Consider the following 18,764-nt stretch of genomic DNA (forward strand, 5'->3'; position numbering starts at 1 on the left):
GGGGAAGTAGATAAAAGGCCATAATCCTAAACTATCCCTTTAAACTGGTACAGTACTCTCACTAACAGGTGCAACAAATACGGCTACCTACAAGGCAAGCCTTTAAATAGGATATTGAGACAGCGATTCTTTCTCCTACCACAATATTTGTTTTCTACAATGCACCGTCATTTACAGTATGCTCCAGTAAATATATACCGCAAACAGTGATACAATACATTATTGTTTAATTGTTTTGATAATAAAATCAGAAATTGCTAATAGAGAATATTCAATTATACATTACAGCATACCAACGGATAGTTGTTTTTTTAAACTTGCACTTTATGCCTTTAACAAAGCTTCTAAACTGAAAGTGACTAGAGGGCAAAACCTGTCAAAAGGATATGCCGTGCCAAACCATTAAAGGTTACAGACTTGCTGCCACTGATCTGTTTCCTATACAGTATACATGTAATTGTTAGGGAACTACTTCCACGTATCCCTGCAATTGGTACAGCACTCCCACTAACGAGTGCAACACATATAGCCTACTGTGAGGCAAGTCTCAAAGTATGTTCATGAGTGTGACACAACAATACCATTGCACCCACTAGTGTTCAAAGGGTTTATAGAATTCCTCAGATACAGTATATGACTGTATTCGGTGGGGTTACAGCATTCTCACTCATGGGTACAACAAACAACTTAAAATATGTTAATGAGCCAGAGACTATTTCCCTGCCCACACAATTTTCCCACAATGCATCATCATTAATACTGTAAAACACATTTTGCTGTGAAATTACAGAAAGGTCTTATAGTGTGCTGTAACACAATTGTACCGTATTTTACTGTGGATTCTACAATAGTCTACTGTATTCAGTTTATACAGTATCATACTATCAGTAATACAGTAAGTTACTGATAAAATTACAAAAACTGCTAACAGTGCAGCAGTGCGTGTGGCTGGTTTGTTTGTATGGTTACTCGGCATGTTAGCAGCACAAACAGCAGGAGGTAAACATTTACTCTGGTAGATACACTGCTGCCCCGGTGAGGGATGGTGATTCGGAAACTTGTGTAGCTGTAGTATACTAAGCACATAGTTTGGGCCTAAGTATTAAAGGTCAAAGTAATCTTGTGCAAAGTGTGTGTGCGTGTGCGTGTATTTAAGTACATGCATGTGAGTGTGTTTAAGTGTCTGTCATAGTGTACAGTAATGGGCAGAGCAGGATGTTTACATGTACATATGTGGGTGTGTATGTTTGTGTGTCTGGTGTCTGTACCAGTCTACTGTAGGGGGCAGGACAGTGGATGGTACATGGTGTGTGTGTATTTAGTTAATCTGTGTATAAGTACTCTGTAAGTGTGAGAAAAGGACTGTGTATTGTATGTGCCCTATAGGATCTGTGTGTGTGTATGAGAGAGGAAATAGCCCAGCCCTGCTCTCTCTCTCTCTCTCTCTCTCTCTCTCTCTCTCTCTCTCTCTCTCTCTCTCTCTCTCTCTCTCTCTCTCTCTCTCTCTCTCTCTCTCTCTCTCTCTCTCTCTCTCTCTCTCTCTCTCTCTCTCTCTCTCTCTCTCTCTCTCTCTCTCTCTCTCTCTCTCTCTCTCTCTCTCTCTCTCTAGCCAGGCTTAGCCCATCCCTTTGGGAGTCCTGACCCATTACAAAGGACCCGGGTGAGGAAATAGCCCTAGCCCCATTCCCTCCCTCCCTCCTAAAGAGCATTCCTCAAGCCATGAGTCAGATAGGAACCAGCTCCTCATCATCTCTTCCATGTGGACCAACTCCCATTGCTTGCTAACGGTTATCCTATATCCATCCTCTCCCCCCATTTCTTTATTTTCTTGCGTATTCTCGCATTTTCTTTCACTTTCTCCCCTTCTTTCTTTGCTAGTCACTAATATCTTTCATCTCCCTGGTTTTGGACCTCCGTCTCTGTGACCTTTTCTAATCCATCCTTCCCTTGTCTTCTCCACTGCCTCCTCTCCTTTTCTAGCCCATCATATCTCAATGTATCTCCTCTACTCGGGCCTCTCCTCTCTACCCACAACTATATCCCTCATCTTCATCCCTTCTTAACCCTCTCCTTCGTCCCCCTTCTTTCTTTAATTCTCCCCTGTTTACACTACAGAGCTCTAACTTCCTAACAAGGCAAAAGCCTGACCGGGCCCTTCTGAGCTGGCCACCTTCACACCCAATATGGAAGTCCTCCCCTCTCTGTCTTTCACTCTTCCCCAGGGGAGTATGCTTACTCAGGGATCACGTGCTGGGCACAGAGCTGGTCAGTGTATCTGCACCGTGTGATGACGTGGGAGGAGCATAGATTGGTGGTATTCCAGAGACAAATATAGTGTAGTGTTTTCTCTTTTTGGTAGTACATGAGTTGAGCTCTTGCTCAATCTCTTGTGTGCTATACTTCAGCAATAAGGCACAAGAGGCCGCGCTATATCAGGAATATAGTCACATGTAAATGGAGTTGTTCTTCCCGACGCGTAAAGGTGAATTACTTTTAGTATTTAAACAGTGCCGTGCTCTTTGACTGGATAAAATAAGTCCATTGTGCTGGACCCTGGGAACCAGCGTCTCCTCTGGGTTGGAGCATCATGGTGATGGTTTTCACTCTGCCACACTCCTCCCAATAAGGCCTTTAATTAAATACTCAAAGTGGATCTCAAATGTTACCCCCCCCGTGTGCAAATGTAGTCTGACGTGCCTAAATATAAACACAATTCTATGAACTAATTAGATGGTTGGGCTATTTATATTCATTCAGATTTACTTGCGAGGTAAAAATGATCTCGTAGTATTTTTTGTGAAGTAAGATAAAGTGAATGCCCCAGTCCTGAGCACTGATGGTAAATGTAATCCTATGAGTCATATGCTGTACACACATGACCCACTGGTATGGTATAATATGGTCTAAAATTAGTATGGTTAGTGTCATTTGGAGTGTGGTGCATCTCTTTCCAGCTTGGATGATTCTCCCCCTGTGGTTAGAACCAAAACCAGACAAGCATCTCAGCTCTCAGACCCCAAGGCCCTGCACATACTTCAAATTAGACTAGCTATACTAATTTCTCTAGGCCCTGCACAACTCTCTCCAGGCCCTGCACATTTACCATAATCCAACTCCAAGGTTAGCACAGGAGGCCACATGCTAACAAAAACATCCCGTGAAGCCCCCCTCCCTCCCCTCTGCTTCTAACTCGATAGGAACCCCATTTCACACAATGAGGGGAGGGGCCGTCTTTAATCTTCAAATCAATGACTTAAAGGAATAGTTCGGGATTTTGGCAATGAGGCCCTTTATCTAGTTCCCCAGAGTTTGATGAACTAGTGGATACCATTTTGAAGGAAGTTAGTATGAAGGAAGTTAGTGCTAGTTTTGCGAACCAATGCCAACAAGGGTTAGCTGAATGACTGGAAGTGTGCATGCTAGCTGTTCCATCAGACTCCCAGTCATTGCGCTAACTCTAGTGAGCAACTTCCTTCAAACGACACGCAGAAACATACAAATGGTAACCACAAATTCATTTGACTTTGGGGAAGTAGGAAAAGCGTCTCAATGCCAACATCCCGAACTACCCCTGTAAGGGCTAACCATAGTAAATATTACACTCACATGTAAAAACGTGGCTTGCGGCGAGATTCAGGAAGAATCACATGTTACATAAGGTGTGGTGTGGTTCCAGAGAAAGCATAGACTTTTCATACTTGAGTTGGAAAGCGTCCGCTTTGAGCCCACTGAACGGCCTTTTGATTTTCAAACCTTTGAGGGGATCATCTGTGGTTGACAATTTATGACCTGCTGGGGCAGGTGCCTTCCCCTGTTGACCCCCCCCCCCCATTTGTAGAAATAGCAGGGAATAACAGAGAGGGAAGGAGGGAGGGAATGAGGGAGAGAAAGAGAGGCTAGCAGGCCACTGTTGTGAGATCCCGAATGGTCCAAATCCCGCCTAACATACTGTCTTTTGGGTAACTCAACTTCCCACTCCCTCACCATTTTGTCGACTTTCATTTGCACTTGTACTTGCATGCCTATTTTCACTACCTCTTCCAATTCCTTTTGAACTCTTAAACTCATAGTCATACGTTGGTTTTACACTCCAAAATAACCCTTCCAGTCTTTCTGCTCTTGGGGTTCTCTCTTATATCAACCACTCAAAGCTGAGTAAGGTGGAAGGATGTGCAGACTCAAGACACCCAAGACCCCATCCACAGTGTATGACCCATGTCTCTGATACAAGGCCAAAAGCCCAAGAGCACCAAACCTCAGACCCCAGTACTGGGCAGCATCAGTCTTTAACAGCCAATAATAATTGAGTAAACATGTTGAGGAACTTGGACGAGGACCTAGCATTCCAATACTCTCTTTTAATTTACTCAATGTCACGTTTCATTACGCTCAGCAATGTTTACATTTCATTTCTCAGAAATGTATGTTTGAATTTCTAAGGAAATGTAAACTAACTGTAAACTTCTGTTTTTTTCCTGTCTCCTAGTGTGCCGGCTGACTTGCCACAAGAAATGTGAAATAAAGGTAAGAGCAACAGCTTTTCTCATCTTCCAGGCAATGCACGCATAGACATTTCAACACTCTTGTGTTGCATCAACACAATAGGAAGGCAGTCTTGTTAGACAGCTACGGCTTTTAGATGTACTGTAGGTTGTCATAAACTGTCATTCCGACTTATGCCATCACATCCCATCTCTATTTCAAGTGCACGACAGCCTTATGTAGGCATTGTGACAGAACTTTCCAAGTGTAACTGTACGAAGACTATTATCCTCTGTTGGTGCTTAGTGCTCTGGTGAGCTCTACTCTCTGTCTCTCTCTCCACCAAAGCCAAGCAGAGCTTATTAGAAGGAAATGTTATGTTGAAGAGGCAGATGGAGCCTCGCCTGGAACAGTGTTCCTGCACTCCGAACATCGGAGGAATCTGAAAACAACTCCAAGCTGTCCCAGCATATGTTTGATTTGGCTGAACCCTTGCATGTTCGAGATCACCCCCTTCTAAAAATGAAGCCCTCGCTGCATTGTCTACTGACTTGTTACATGATGGACTTTTTTGTTGTTGAAGCAGGGGCACATAGAAGAAGATCGGACGGAGTGGAGGAAAGAGAAACAGAAAGGGAGGGAGGGCTGGGTGTGGAGACTTTAGACTTATAGCACCCACCCTCCTCAATGCGCACACACACACACACACACACACACACACACACACACACACACACACACACACACACACACACACACACACACACACACACACACACACACACACACACACACACACACACACACACACACACACACACACACACACACACACACACACACACACACACATGCACGCACACACACACACGCACAAACACACCCAGACCATACATCACCGCCCTTCATCTGGCAGCCATTACTGAAATGGTCCGGAGCTGCCAGCTCTACCCACCACCCTACTCCAGCTCGGACTGACAGGAAATACCAGGGGTGCAAAGCGGCTTGGCAAGGGGGGCAAAGGGTGCCAATGGTTTACCAGTCAGTCTCATAGTGAAGTGAAGACAAATTAGCACAACCTAAAGCGCAATGCATCTGGTGGATGATTGTCAATGTTAAAAATAAAAAAACGATGTTGGTCTGAAGTCGAAAAAGAAAGAAAATTCACGAGCACCACAATGCCTACTCCACACATGCTCTACCAAGGCTGTCTAGCATACAGTTTTGACCAACTCAGATAAATGATTAAATGCGTAAGTAAATAAATAGCCGCCCATTGTTTTGAGGGAAAGTTCTGAAGCAGTGAGTAATGACCAGCCCATGTGACCTCTTATCTCCACGGTCTGATGGTTCTTAAAATGACAACAGACTGTATTTCAATCAACACTCCCCGCAACAAATACACACATGTCCTGTTTTCACATTCATGACCCCACGACTAATCTGTTAATAATAAGATTGAAACCAATATGATGAGTTGGGGGGGGAGAATAACATTAGATGAAATAGTGTTCTCTCTATTGTTGGTGTTGTTGTTGGAGTTCTTTGCTATGAAGAAATTTGTTTGGGTTGATTTGTGAAGACGCAGATGCTCTTTCTTCATTAAATTGTGATGCGAGTACGATTCAAAATACTCCCAATCAGCAAACATGGAAAAAATAGACAAACCTCCCTTTTCTCTAATCATAGAAATGTTCCCTCTGCAATTATCCTTGGCAGCTTGCAATTCACTTTTAGCCTTGACACGAACATGTTTTAATGTAATGAATGATAGTTGATAAAGGCTAGCTTGATCGCTATCAGCGGTCAATCAAGCTAGCATGACCTGAGGACCTGAGTTAATTATTAATAATTTCCAACCAAAGAAGTGAGGTTAAGATGGTCCCATTGCCCCCCATGCTCCGTTTTGATTCATATGTGATCTTGTACTTTTGGAATCCAAGTGGTGGTAATAAATCACTAATGCGGAGACAGTTTCCACACTGACTCGCTACAGGTATAAATCTCCACATCCATATTTAGATTAGACTTACACGTACTCCCTGCATTACCTCCGCTACTAAAAGCAAATGGTCAGACTGAGTGTAACGACAGTATGTTTCGGTGACTGTGTATGTGTTTGAGAGAGAGTGAGAGAGAGAGAGAGAGAGAGAGAGAGAGAGAGAGAGAGAGAGAGAGAGAGAGAGAGAGAGAGAGAGAGAGAGAGAGAGAGAGAGATGCATGTACATTTAAAGTGTGCGAGTGAGTATGTCGGAAGCATTTGGAGACAGGGAAAGGGAGGGAGTGGAAAGATGAATAGAGGCAGCAGAAACAGCAGATGGAGATTTGTGGGATGAGGACTTGTGGGAGAGGATTGTCATTCCACTGTTACCCATGGGAAACAGAGCTTTACCCAAACCAATGTGAGGTGTCACTTCGATGTTTGTGTATATATTGCTGTCTGGTGCCAAGGAGATGGAGAAGAGAAGTTATATCTGTGTACAGATGCTGTTTGCTCTGTGCTGTCATGTCATCGACGAGCAAAATACCAGTGACAAATGAACCTTTCCACTACCCTTTACGCCACACCTCCATGTTTTCCTTGTTAACACTATTCTGGTGGACTTCGGGCCACAGAAAGGAAGAGCCAGTCTCCCATCACAGAAAGGAAGAGCCAGTCTATGTGGGACTCTCCCACTCCCCCGCTGTGAGAACAGTTCAGGAAGGTAAAACCTAGGGCCTCTACATAGCTCTTAATCAGACATAATACAGCCTGTCCCTTCCCACAGGCTGTAGATGGAGTGGCAATGTGGAGTACCGACGGTGTCTGCTATGAAGTCAATGGTACCTTTTGAGCTGTGGTGCACTGAGGTGGAGTGATCAACAGAAATCTCTATACTAGGGTTTATGGGTGGATTGGTGTACTACGAGCTTTAGAGTGTCTATTTTGGTCGCTATCTCTCTTGCTTATTTCATCTTTATATTTCAGCTTGATGCGTGTCAACTCCGCAACACGGATTCTAGTTGTCGGAGGTGACACCATCAGTAATTGTATCTACTGTAATAAATACAGCTGTTCAGTAACGGTTCAGTGGTACTGCCTTGGAGGGGGGCTAGTCTGTGGGTTGGACCTGATGATCATTCCAAAGGCGAGCAAAATGAAGTGTATTGTCTCCAGTGCATCATAAATATAGGTGAATGGAGTTAAGAGGGAAAGCACAATTATTAATTCGGCTCTTCCCCCCGAAATGAGTCATTATTGGGAAGGCTGTGGCGAGAGTGTGTATCCAACGAACAATTATCGACTCGCCAAAACATTTCTACAAGGGTCGTAATAACGTTATCACACAACCAAATGGGAAGCAGATGAAAACATTGTGTGGGAAGTGTTCTTTTTTTCCGCTGAGTGGGGATGAGGGTATTACTCTGTCCATACCCAGACAGGAGGTTCATAAAAAGCATTAGGCGGCCATTGGCGGGAGCCAGAAATGCTAGAGTGAACCGCTATCGGACGTGCCAGAGAAATGTGTGTAGATTAGAAACTCAAAGAGTTTTCTGTCCAGCCGGAGTCGTCAGACTAAATTACTGTTTGTGGAATCAGTCACTGCCTGGCTAAATCCTTCCTCTTTAAATGTTTCGATTGTCAGTTTGATTTTACAAGATGGGCCATGTGCAAGAAAAGAGGACTTTAAAAAGCCTGAGAAAAAATCTAAATGGAGCTGTGTGTAGTAGCAGTCTGCATACTGTACATAAGCCATGGCAAAATAATTGTTCTTTGAACAAACATTCATGATTCAAGTCTGATTCTGCCACTCCATTTTTTCCTTCGCCAAACAGGTTGTCAGTTGACTATAGTCATTGCCAAAATGCTCTGCCAATTAAATTACTTGTTGCATTATTTGAAGTTGAGCCAATTTCCAGAGAACATTGTAGACCTTCATAGGAGTTAGTCTGGATTGAAAGGAGTACCAACCAGGCCAGAGATACAGCTACTGGCATAAAGTATGTTTTTGGAAGGAAATGAGTAGGCAGGACTGAGAAAGCAGAGTGCGAGAACACAAATACACACTAGCTAATCACCCCTCCTACATTTTAGCAGACGCTCTTATCCATAGCGACTTACAGGAGCAATTGGGGTTAAGTTCCTTGCTCAAAGGCACATCGCCAGATTGTCTTTGGGATTTGAACGAGCAACCTTTTAGTTACTGGCCCAACGCTCTTAACTGCTAGGCTACCTGCTAGGCTAGGTTACCAACCTACCTCCTATCTACTTAACCCCTACCTATTCTTTCTTTCTTTCTTTCTTTCTTTCTTTCTTCCACAGTGATGAAGTATGTTTTCATTTTCTCCTGCCTCCCATACAAATTCCCTCACCATCCATCTCTGTATTTTTAACCTCAAAAGAAAAGCATGTTTTGTTTGGACTGGACAGCCATTTTGGGCACTTTTGGAAGGCTGTTTTTGCTACTCCTCGCTCCGTTTCCCTTGGCCAGATAAGTCCCGGCCCGAGAGCTAGTTTAATTATATTACCCGCTGATAATGAGAGAGTTATGGCCATGTTGTTTATTGTTTTTGCCACTGGACGAGCTGCAGTTCAGGCGTCTTGTTTAGCTAAATCTAGTGGTAGCTTGGATGACTGTGGTGTTAGCCGAATGCTCCCACCATGTATCAAGCTTTTTGTGTTGTTACAGTCAATAACACTCCCCTGCTCTTGCTACTGGAACTACCATTGGTCAACTTCAGCATTCAATGTTCAGTTGTGGACACGGGGCACAGAAGACAGTGCTTTGCCAGAATACGCAATAGCCCGTCTTTAGCCCCCCAAAAATATCAACTGGAGTCATCTTGTGTGTAATCCTTGGAGTCTAGATCTAGGTGTAGTCTCATGATGACATGGAACCTTTGTCATGGCTAGGTGTGGCCCAGAGTTGAACATACAGTACATCAATGACTGAAACCCAGTTGGTTTGGCCCAAACATTTGCAGTTGCCATGTGCTGTCCACATGCTTTATCCATTGTGAGTCAAAGGGGAGAGAGAAAAAACACGAAGACTGTTTCTGAATATTTTCCAATTTCATGATTCAGTTCTGTATTTATAACAGCATGATGGTTCTATTCAGCATTTTTCTCTGTTTTGGTGGTAATTTAATTTAAAAAAACACTAATTGGCATGAGAACAATGACTGTCCGTTATTTTCTCTTTATTTACTGTCTCTCCCTTTTTGACAAATCCAGGCACCTGTATATACACGTAAGCTCAGAGACACGTCTTTGATATGGTGGTTTGGTTGCTTTAGCTGGCCCAGCTTTCTACTCACCTGAAGGGAACAGAAGTCTGATTTATATGTCTGTGTCTTGCTGTCTCAACTTCACTGCCAGTGAACTTCCTCTGCTGACAAAGCTTGGTACATGTATAAATCTAGATAGCCCCTGTGTTTTCAGTTGATATATCGAAAAATGTTGAGTAAGAAAACACCCCAAATTAGTAGGAGCTCCTTCAAGTGAATCAGTGCAGTGTATATTTTAGCAGGGTGAGGCTGAGGGCGTCCTAAAATATATACTGTACATACGTACAGTACATTTAGATTCAGGCCCCACCAGTATTTAGTTGGAGTATCTCATCCTCTCTGAGGTAAGTTTTTGGAACACAACCCCAGAAGAGTCTGTCTTGTCCTTCCTTAATCTCTTGTTCCGTCTTGCTTGCTCTTACTTACCTCCTGTAACGGCAGCTGTCAAGATCATTTGGCATGTGCTCGCTCCTCTCCTGTTCCAGTGACTTACCTCAGATACGATACTTTGCCATTGGAGGCTGATTTATCGCGCAGAGGGTAATTGGAAAGCTGTGTCGTCGTTGCAGAGGACGAGGGAAGCTTTTTCATTATCTTAGATTTTGGCCCAGAGTAAGAGTTTGGCATGGAAGAAGAATGGGCATGAGGGATGTATCTTTTCTGCTTAGAATGGCAAAGAGAAATGCGTAAGAGGAAATGTGCCAGAGGATGTTCTGTTTCTCATTCCTCTTTTCGACCCACCCTAGTTCTCTGCATCTGCCCCCATTTCAGTTTCCAAGTTCAGTTAAAAAAACATTGTTTCTTCTTTATTCCTCAATGCTAGTCACCCAAACCCAAGAAGTCCTATGAATCAGCTTTGGACCCAAGTCTCACACATCCCATCGCCTCATTCCCATTTTCAAACCCCCGACCCCACACCCATGCTACTCTCTCTACTTGTGTTCTTTGACCCCCCCCCCAAAAAAAAAAATCAGATCAAATCAAAATGATCTACGTTAGTCGGTAACACATGAAAACAATGGTTTTAGAAGCAGGGCCTTTTTCCTCATCTCAGGGTGTGTTTATTCACACTGCAGACAATACTGTACATTATAATTAATGGACATTTTTGTAGGGGTTGATACATTTTTCATAAGCAGTTTTAAACCTAAAATACACTACAGGTTTAAAAAGTTTTGCATTGCAGGAAAGTTCTCCTGCAACAGGGAGATCAAATTCAGATCCTACATCTGTACTCTCCCCTCAGACAAAGACCATATCATCGGATAGATATCATGTACCATTGTAATAAGTCTTCATTCCTCTTAGGTAACAGTGAGTTGAAAGACAAACAGTCGAACAACTCAACTGGGTCGACCCCCATCTCGCTTCGAGTGTGTGCCCATGCCTTCAAGTCCAAAAGCTGTTGGTGGAATCCTTCGAGGAACAGCGCTGAGAACTTCCTTCCTTTTTGTATGATTGAGACTGCAGAGAAAACTGCAGAGAAAACGTGATACCCAGGAAATGGGTGTGGAAGTTGCTATCCATGTGGGATATGGGTGGGCCTGCGAGCTGGTGAAGGGGAAGAGCAGAAAGGAGTTTGTGAATATGCATTGGGAGATCTGTTCAAGTGACCAGCAATCTACATCAGGCGTTATCAGTCTTTATATCAAATCAACAATCTGGTACAGTCTTAAAGATCATTTCATTAGAAGTCATGGGATAGGGCGTCATTCTTGCCTCTGCCCAGTGGTGTCCTGTTCATTCCAAAGGAAACAAAAGAACAAAGCAACACATTGGCCATGGGATCAGTCATATGGACAGGGTTTGGTGATTCTTATTGAGTTATGAAGAGATGCTTTAATGGGTATTAAGGTTGTATTCGATATCTGACCGCCTGTTGTTTTGAAGACTCAACTGTAGGTTCAATTTTAATAAGGTGTGTTAGTGCTGGGTTAGAACAAAACATGTGCACCACCTGGCAGATCCCTAGTAATGGAATCAGAACCACTGTGCTAGTGGACGTGTCACTGTGTTAGGGTTCAAATAACTTTCACTGCCTACAGTGCTGGCAGGGCCTTGTAACAACTGTGGAGAATGATTGCACATAGAACGTGTGGCCTTTCAAGTCAACTGTACACCAAGAAGAAATACATATGTTTAGTTGTTCTGCTCACTCCTCGCTGTCTTTTCCGGTGCTGAGTTGTAAGCGCATGGCTGCGTCTTTTCTAAGTGAACGTGCCGCATGCATAGATGCAGGAGAAGACAAACAGAAACGCCCAACCTTTGGCACGATGGAGTGATCAAGAGTCTCTGGAAAGAATGCAAAGAGGCCAAGTGAGTAGGAGTATGAATGGGGGGAGAGAGGAAGAGAAAAGGGAAAGAACGACAGAGACAGAAGTATGATGAAAGATGGGATAACCTGACCATAAATTGATACTGATTGTGAATGTGTTTACCAATCAAAGCCTGACTAAAGATGAGTTATATCTAATCCCCCCTCACTTACGCAACCATCCTGCGACAGTTCATTCAACCAGGCCTGAATAATGTACAATGTAGCCCTGGTGTTGACATTCACTTGCTGTGACACGCTAGCATTGCCTGGGCGTTGTTCTGATGTTCCACGGGGGGACTGGTGTTGTTGTTGAGAAACCCTGAGTCAGCCTCAGGAGACTCTGCCTAAGAACAGAGACAGCTGTGTCCTGTGTCCTCGCCCAGAAACTCTCTCCATCTCTCTGTCTGCCATCATGTTCTGAGCGGTCATGCATGCCGGTCAGCTAACTACAGCTGACCCGCCACTGGTAGATCATCGAGCTCTGTGTTGCACAAGCATTGCAGCAATTGCTCTTCCAATGTGACCTAACTTTTTAGTGCCCTGAACTGTGTACTATATTTTTGTATATTTTTTATTTATTTAAGCTTTATTTAACCAGGTAGGGCAAGTTCTCATTTACAACTGCGACCTGGCCAAGATAAAGCAAAGCAGTGCAACACAAACAACACAGAGTTGCACATGGGATAAACAAACGTAGAGTCAATAACACAATAGAAAAAATCTATATACAGTGTGTGCAAATGTAGTAAGATTAGGGAGGTAAGGCAATAAATAGGCCATTGTGGTGAAATAATTACAATTTAGCATTAACACTGGAGTGATAGATGTGCAGAAGATGATATGCATGTAGATATACTGGGATACTGGGGTGCAAAGGAGCAAAATAATAAACAACAATATGGGGATGAGGTAGTTGGGTGGGCTATTTACAGATGGGCTATGTACAGGTGGAATGATCGGTAAGCTACTCTGACAGCTGATGCTTAAAGTTAGTGAGGGAGATATAAGTCTCCAGCTTCAGTGATTTTTGCAATTCGTTCCAGCCATTGGCAGCAGAGAACTGGAAGGAAAGGCGGCCAAAGCAGGAGTTAGGTTTGGGGATGACAAGTGAAATATACCTACTGGAGCTTATGCTACTGGTGGGTGCTGCTATGGTGACCAGTAAGCTGAGATAAGGCGGGCTTTAAATAGCAAAGACTTATAGGTGACCTGGAGCCAGTGTGTTTGGCGACAAATATGAAGTGAGGGCCAGCCAACGAGAGCATACAGGTTGCATTGGTGGGTAGTATATGGGGTTTTGGTGACAAAACGGACTGTGATAGACTACATCCAATTTGTTGAGTAGAGTGTTGGAGGCTATTTTGTAAATGACATCGCCGAAGTCGAGGATCGGTAGGATAGTCAGTTTTACGAGGGTATGTTTAACATCGTAAGTGAAGGATGCTTTGTTGCGAAATAGGAAGCCGATTTTAGATTTAATTTTGGATTGGAGATCCTTAATGTGAGTCTGGAAGGAGAGTTTACAGTCTAACCAGACACCTAGGTATTTGTAGTTGTCCACACACCTGCGGGCGGGTGCGGGCAGCGATCGGTTGAAGAGCATGTATTTAGTTTTATTTGCATTTAAGAGCAGTTGGAGGCCACGAAAGGATTGTTGTATGGCATTGAAGCTCTGAGTTTTGTTAACACAGTGTCCAAAGAAGGGCCAAAAGTACACAGAATTGTGTCGTCTGCGTAGAGGTGGATCAGAGAATCACCAGCAGCAAGAGCGACATTATTGATATATACAGAGAAAATAGTTGGCCCAAGAATTTAACCTGTGCACCCCCATAGAGACTGCCAGAGGTCCGGACAACATGCCCTCCGATTTGACACACTGAACTCAATCTGAGAAGTAGTTGGTGAAGCAGGCGAGGCAGTCATTTGAGAAACCAAGGCTGTTGAGTTTGCCAATAAGAATGCGGTGATTGACAGTCGAAAGCCTTGGCCAGGTCGATGAAGACGGCTGCACAGTACTGTCTTTTATCGATGGCGGTTATGATGTCGTTTAGAACCTTGATCGTGGCTGAGGTGCACCCATGACCAGCTCAGAAACCAGATTGCTTAGCGGAGAAGGTACGGTGGGAATCGAAATGGTTGGTGATCTGTTTGTTAACTTGGCTTTCAAAGACTTTAGAAAGGCAGGGCAGGATAGATATAGGTCTGTAACAGTTTGGGTCTAGAGTGTCTCCCCCTTTGAAGCTGGGGATGATCTCGGCAGAATTCCAGTCTTTAGGGATCTCAGACGATACGAAAGAGAGGTTGAACAGACTAGTAATAGGGCTTGCAACAATTGCGGCGGATAATTTTAGAGAGAGAGGGTCCAGATTGTCTAGCCCAGCTGATTTGTATGGGTTCAGATTTTGCAACTCTTTCAGAACATTAGCTATCTGTATTTGGGTGAAGGAGAAGTGACGGAGGATTGGGCAAGTTTTTGTGGGGGGTGCAGAGCGTTTGGCCAGGGTAGGGGTAGCCAGGTGGAAAGCATGGCCAGCCGTAGAAAAATGCTAATTGAAATTCTCGAATATCGTAGATTTATCGGTGGTGACAATGTTTCCTAGCCTCAGTGCAGTGGGCAGATGGGAGGGCAGCTTATTCTCCATGGAATTTACAGTGTCCCAGAACTTTTTGGTGTTTGTGCTATATGTTGCAAATTTCTGTTTGAAAAATCTAGCCTTTCTTTTCCTAACTGCCTGTGTATATTGGTTCCAAACTTCCCTGAAAAGTTGCATATCGCGGGGGTTATTGAATGCTAATGCAGTACGCCACAGAATGTTTTTGTGCTGGTCAAGGGCAGTCTTGGTTCACTCCAAGTCTGGAGCGAACCAAGGTCTGTATCTGTTCTTAGTTCTACATTTTTTGAAAAGGGCAAGCTTATTTAAGATGGTGAGGAAAGCACTTTTAGAATAACCAGGCATCCTATACTGACGGATTGAGGTTAATATCCTTCCATGATACCCGGGCCAAGTCAATTTGAAAGGCCTGCTCGCTGAAGTGCTTTAGGCAGCATTTGACCATGATGAGGGGTGGTCGTTTGACCGTGGACCCATTACGGACGCAGGCAATAAGGCAGTGATTGCTGAGATCCTGGTTGAAGACATCAGAGGTATATTTAGAGGGCAGGTTGGTCAGGATGATATCTATGAGGGTGCCCGTGTTTACGGAATAAGGGTTTTACCTGGTAGGTTCCTTGATAATTTGTGTGAGATTGAGGGAATCTACCTTAAATTGTAGGGCATCTGGTGTTAAGCATATCCCAGTTTAGGTTACCTAACAGTACGAACTCTGAAGATAAATAGTGGGCAATTAATTCACATTAATTCACATATGGTGTCCAGTGCCCAGTCTTTAAAAAGTGGCAACAGTTAGAGACTTGTTTCTGGAAAGGTGGATTTTTAAAAGTAGAAGCTCAAACTGTTTGGGCACAGACCTGGATAGCATGACAGAACTCTGCAGACTATCTCTGCAGTAGATTGCAACTCTGCCCCCTTTGTCAATTCTATCTTGGCGGAAAATGTTGTAGTTGGGTTGGAAATGTCCAAATTTTTGGTGGTCTTCCTAAGCCAGGATTCAGACACGACTAGTACATCAGGGTTGGTGGAGTGTGCTCAAGCAGTGAATAAAACAAACTTAGGGAGGAGGCTTCTGATGTTAACATGCATGAAACCAAGGCTTTTACGGTTACAGAAGTCAACAAATGATAGCGCCTGGGGAATAGAAGTGGACCTGGGGGCTGCAGGGCCTGGGTTAACCTCTACATCACCAGAGGAACAGAGGAGGAGTAGGATGAGGGTTCGGCTAAAGGTTATAAGAACTGGTCGTCTAGTGCATTGGGAACAGAGAATCAAACAAGCAGATTTCTGGGCGTGATAGAATAGGTTCAGGGCATAATGTACAGACAAGGGTATGGTAGGATGTGAGTACAGTGGAGGTAAACCTAGGTGTCGAGTAACGATGAGAGAAGTTTTGTCTCTGGAAGCACTAGTTAAGCCAGGTGAGGTCTCCACATGTGTGTGGCGTGGGACAAAAGAGCTATTTAAGGAAAGTTGAGTGGGACTGAGGGCTCTACATTGAAAGAAAACAATTCGAACTAGCCAAGACAGCAGTAGACAAGGCATATTGACATTAGAGAGAGGCATAAAGCAATCACAGGTGTTGATCAGGAGAACTAAGACAACAACGGGTAAATGGCAATGAATGGGCAGAGTGGGTCAGTTAGTTACATACAGGACCTGAGTTCGAGGCTGGGGCCGACAGGTAAACAAAATGGGGTACCATGTTATTGAAACAGTCCAGTGGGCATCAGCTGTGTAGCCGAGTGATCACAGGGTCAAAAGAGCAGCAATAGGTGAGTCTGGGTGCTGTTCGGTAGTCCCTACTACGCTAGGCAAGCAGGGGACATAGTGTTCAGAAAGCTAGCGGGCCAGGGCTAGGAGATGGTTCTTCGGTGACATCGTAATAGAATAGCCTGTTGAGACTACATTGGGCGATCACGTCGGCAGTCCAGTCGTGATGGATCGGCGGGGCTCCATGTCGACAATAAATGGTCCAGGCCAATTGGCAAAAGAGGATTTGTAGCCCTAGAATTAGCTGGTATATGGGCCTAGCTCGAGGCTAGCTCAATGCTATCTGGTGCTTGCATCGGGACAGAGGCGTTAGCTAACAGTTTCCACTTGTTTGCAGCTAGCTAGCTGAGATGATCCGGTGTAATGATCCAGAGCGGCAGGAATCTGGTGATGTGGTAGAGATAAGCAGTCCGATATGCTCTGGGTTGATATTGCGCTCTGCAGACTGGCAGCTATTCTCCGAGCTAAGGCTGGCTGGTGACCGAGCTTAAGGTGAAGACCGTTAGCCGTGGCTAACAAAGACTAGTAGCTAGTTAGCTGGCTAGCTTCTGATGGAGATTCCAGTTATAAGGAATAAAATAGCAGATCCGTACCACATTGGGTGAGGCGGGTTGCAGGAAAGTATATTTAGTTCGTAGATAGAAAGTGAGAATAAGATATATACCAAAAAACAGTCTATTTACATGGGATAAGACACGGGATAAGACAAAGACAAACCCAATCAGTTCAATCCACAAACCTCACATTACTGTTATGATAGTGTCATAAAAAGGTTGGGTGATGTGTAGCAAGATGTTCTGGTGGTGTGTAGCAAGATGTTCTGGTGATGTGTAGCAAGATGTTCTGGTGATGTGTAGCAACATGTTCTGATGATGTGTAGCAACATGTTCTGATGATGTGTAGCAACATGTTCTGGTGATGTGTAGCAACATGTTCTGATGATGTGTAGCAACATGTTCTGATGATGTGTAGCAACATGTTCTGGTGATGTGTAGCAACATGTTCTGATGATGTGTAGCAACATGTTCTGGTGATGTGTAGCAACATGTTCTGATGATGTGTAGCAACATGTTCTGGTGATGTGTAGCAATATGTTCTGATGATGTGTAGCAACATGTTGTGGTGATGTGTAGCAACATGTTCTGATGATGTGTAGCAACATGTTCTGGTGATGTGTAGCAACATGTTCTGATGATGTGTAGCAACATGTTGTGGTGATGTGTAGCAAGATGTTCTGGTGATGTGTAGCAATATGTTCTGGTGATGTGTAGCAACATGTTCTGATGATGTGTTGCAACATGTTCTGGTGATGTGTAGCAAGATGTTCTGATGATGTGTAGCAAGATGTTCTGGTGATGTGTAGCAAGGTGTTCTGGTGATGTGTAGCAAGATGTTCTGGTGATGTGTAGCAAGATGTTCTGGTGATGTGTAGCAAGATGTTCTGGTGATGTGTAGCAAGATGTTCTGGTGATGTGTAGCAACATGTTCTGGTGATGTGTAGCAAGATGTTCTGGTGATGTGTAGCAAGATGTTCTGGTGATGTGTAGCAACATGTTCTGATGATGTGTAGCAAGATGTTCTGGTGATGTGTAGCAAGATGTTCTGGTGATGTGTAGCAAGAGGTTCTATGGTCTTACTTTCCTAATATAAACCTGTTTAGTCTAGTCATTCTGTTTCTATATGTTTCCTCTCGATGGCGTTCCAGGAATGCAAAGCTGTGGGATGCACATCTTTATTCTATTTTGCTCCGGCAGGCGTCTGTTTGCTCATACCTTCACACCACAAGCACACTGGTATTTTCTTCCCTGATGCTGTACTGTACTGTACCACTCCCATCAGACACCTCCCTCCCTGACGGTGAGTCCTGGCAGTGTCAGCGCTGATTACAGGCAGCTACAAGGGGATAATACAGCTAATAAAAACCAGGACACAGGAAATATGCCAGACCCATAACATATTAGCACTTAACTCAGGCATATTCTCACACACACTGCACATACCTCACCAAGATACTGAACACACCTATGAATAGCCTTCACACACATTCACACTCCTTAAAAACCAGGGAAGTTCCCAGACCCATTGAGTCTCGTCCGTTCATTTACTTTACTGTGCATGATGGTATTTGCTAGCTAGCTGACGTAAACCACCATGTTGTTTTGTTGCTAATACAACAAGCATTGTGTCCTCCCCCCACCCACTCACCCACCCATCCACCCACCCACCCTTCCTTCCTTCCTTCCCACTCCTTGTCATTAATTGTGGATTAAACAACACATACAGAACAGGCATCTGGTGAACACAACTGAAGG

At 44.0% G+C, this 18,764-nt stretch overlaps 1 protein-coding gene across 7 annotated transcripts in view; it reads left to right on the forward strand.

Moving 5' to 3' along the window:
* Positions 1–18,764, forward strand: part of LOC124043712 (tensin-1-like) — a 307,339-nt gene that overhangs the window by 139,734 nt on the left and 148,841 nt on the right. For all 7 annotated transcript variants that reach the window (XM_046362593.1, XM_046362636.1, XM_046362621.1 and 4 more), the window contains exon 3: positions 4,487–4,524. In XM_046362593.1, the coding sequence (XP_046218549.1) occupies positions 4,487–4,524 (38 nt within the window). The remainder of the gene's footprint in view (positions 1–4,486; positions 4,525–18,764) is intronic.

The sequence above is a fragment of the Oncorhynchus gorbuscha genome, linkage group LG01 (genome assembly GCF_021184085.1).
Source record: "Oncorhynchus gorbuscha isolate QuinsamMale2020 ecotype Even-year linkage group LG01, OgorEven_v1.0, whole genome shotgun sequence".
NCBI classification, from domain to species: Eukaryota; Metazoa; Chordata; class Actinopteri; order Salmoniformes; family Salmonidae; genus Oncorhynchus; species Oncorhynchus gorbuscha.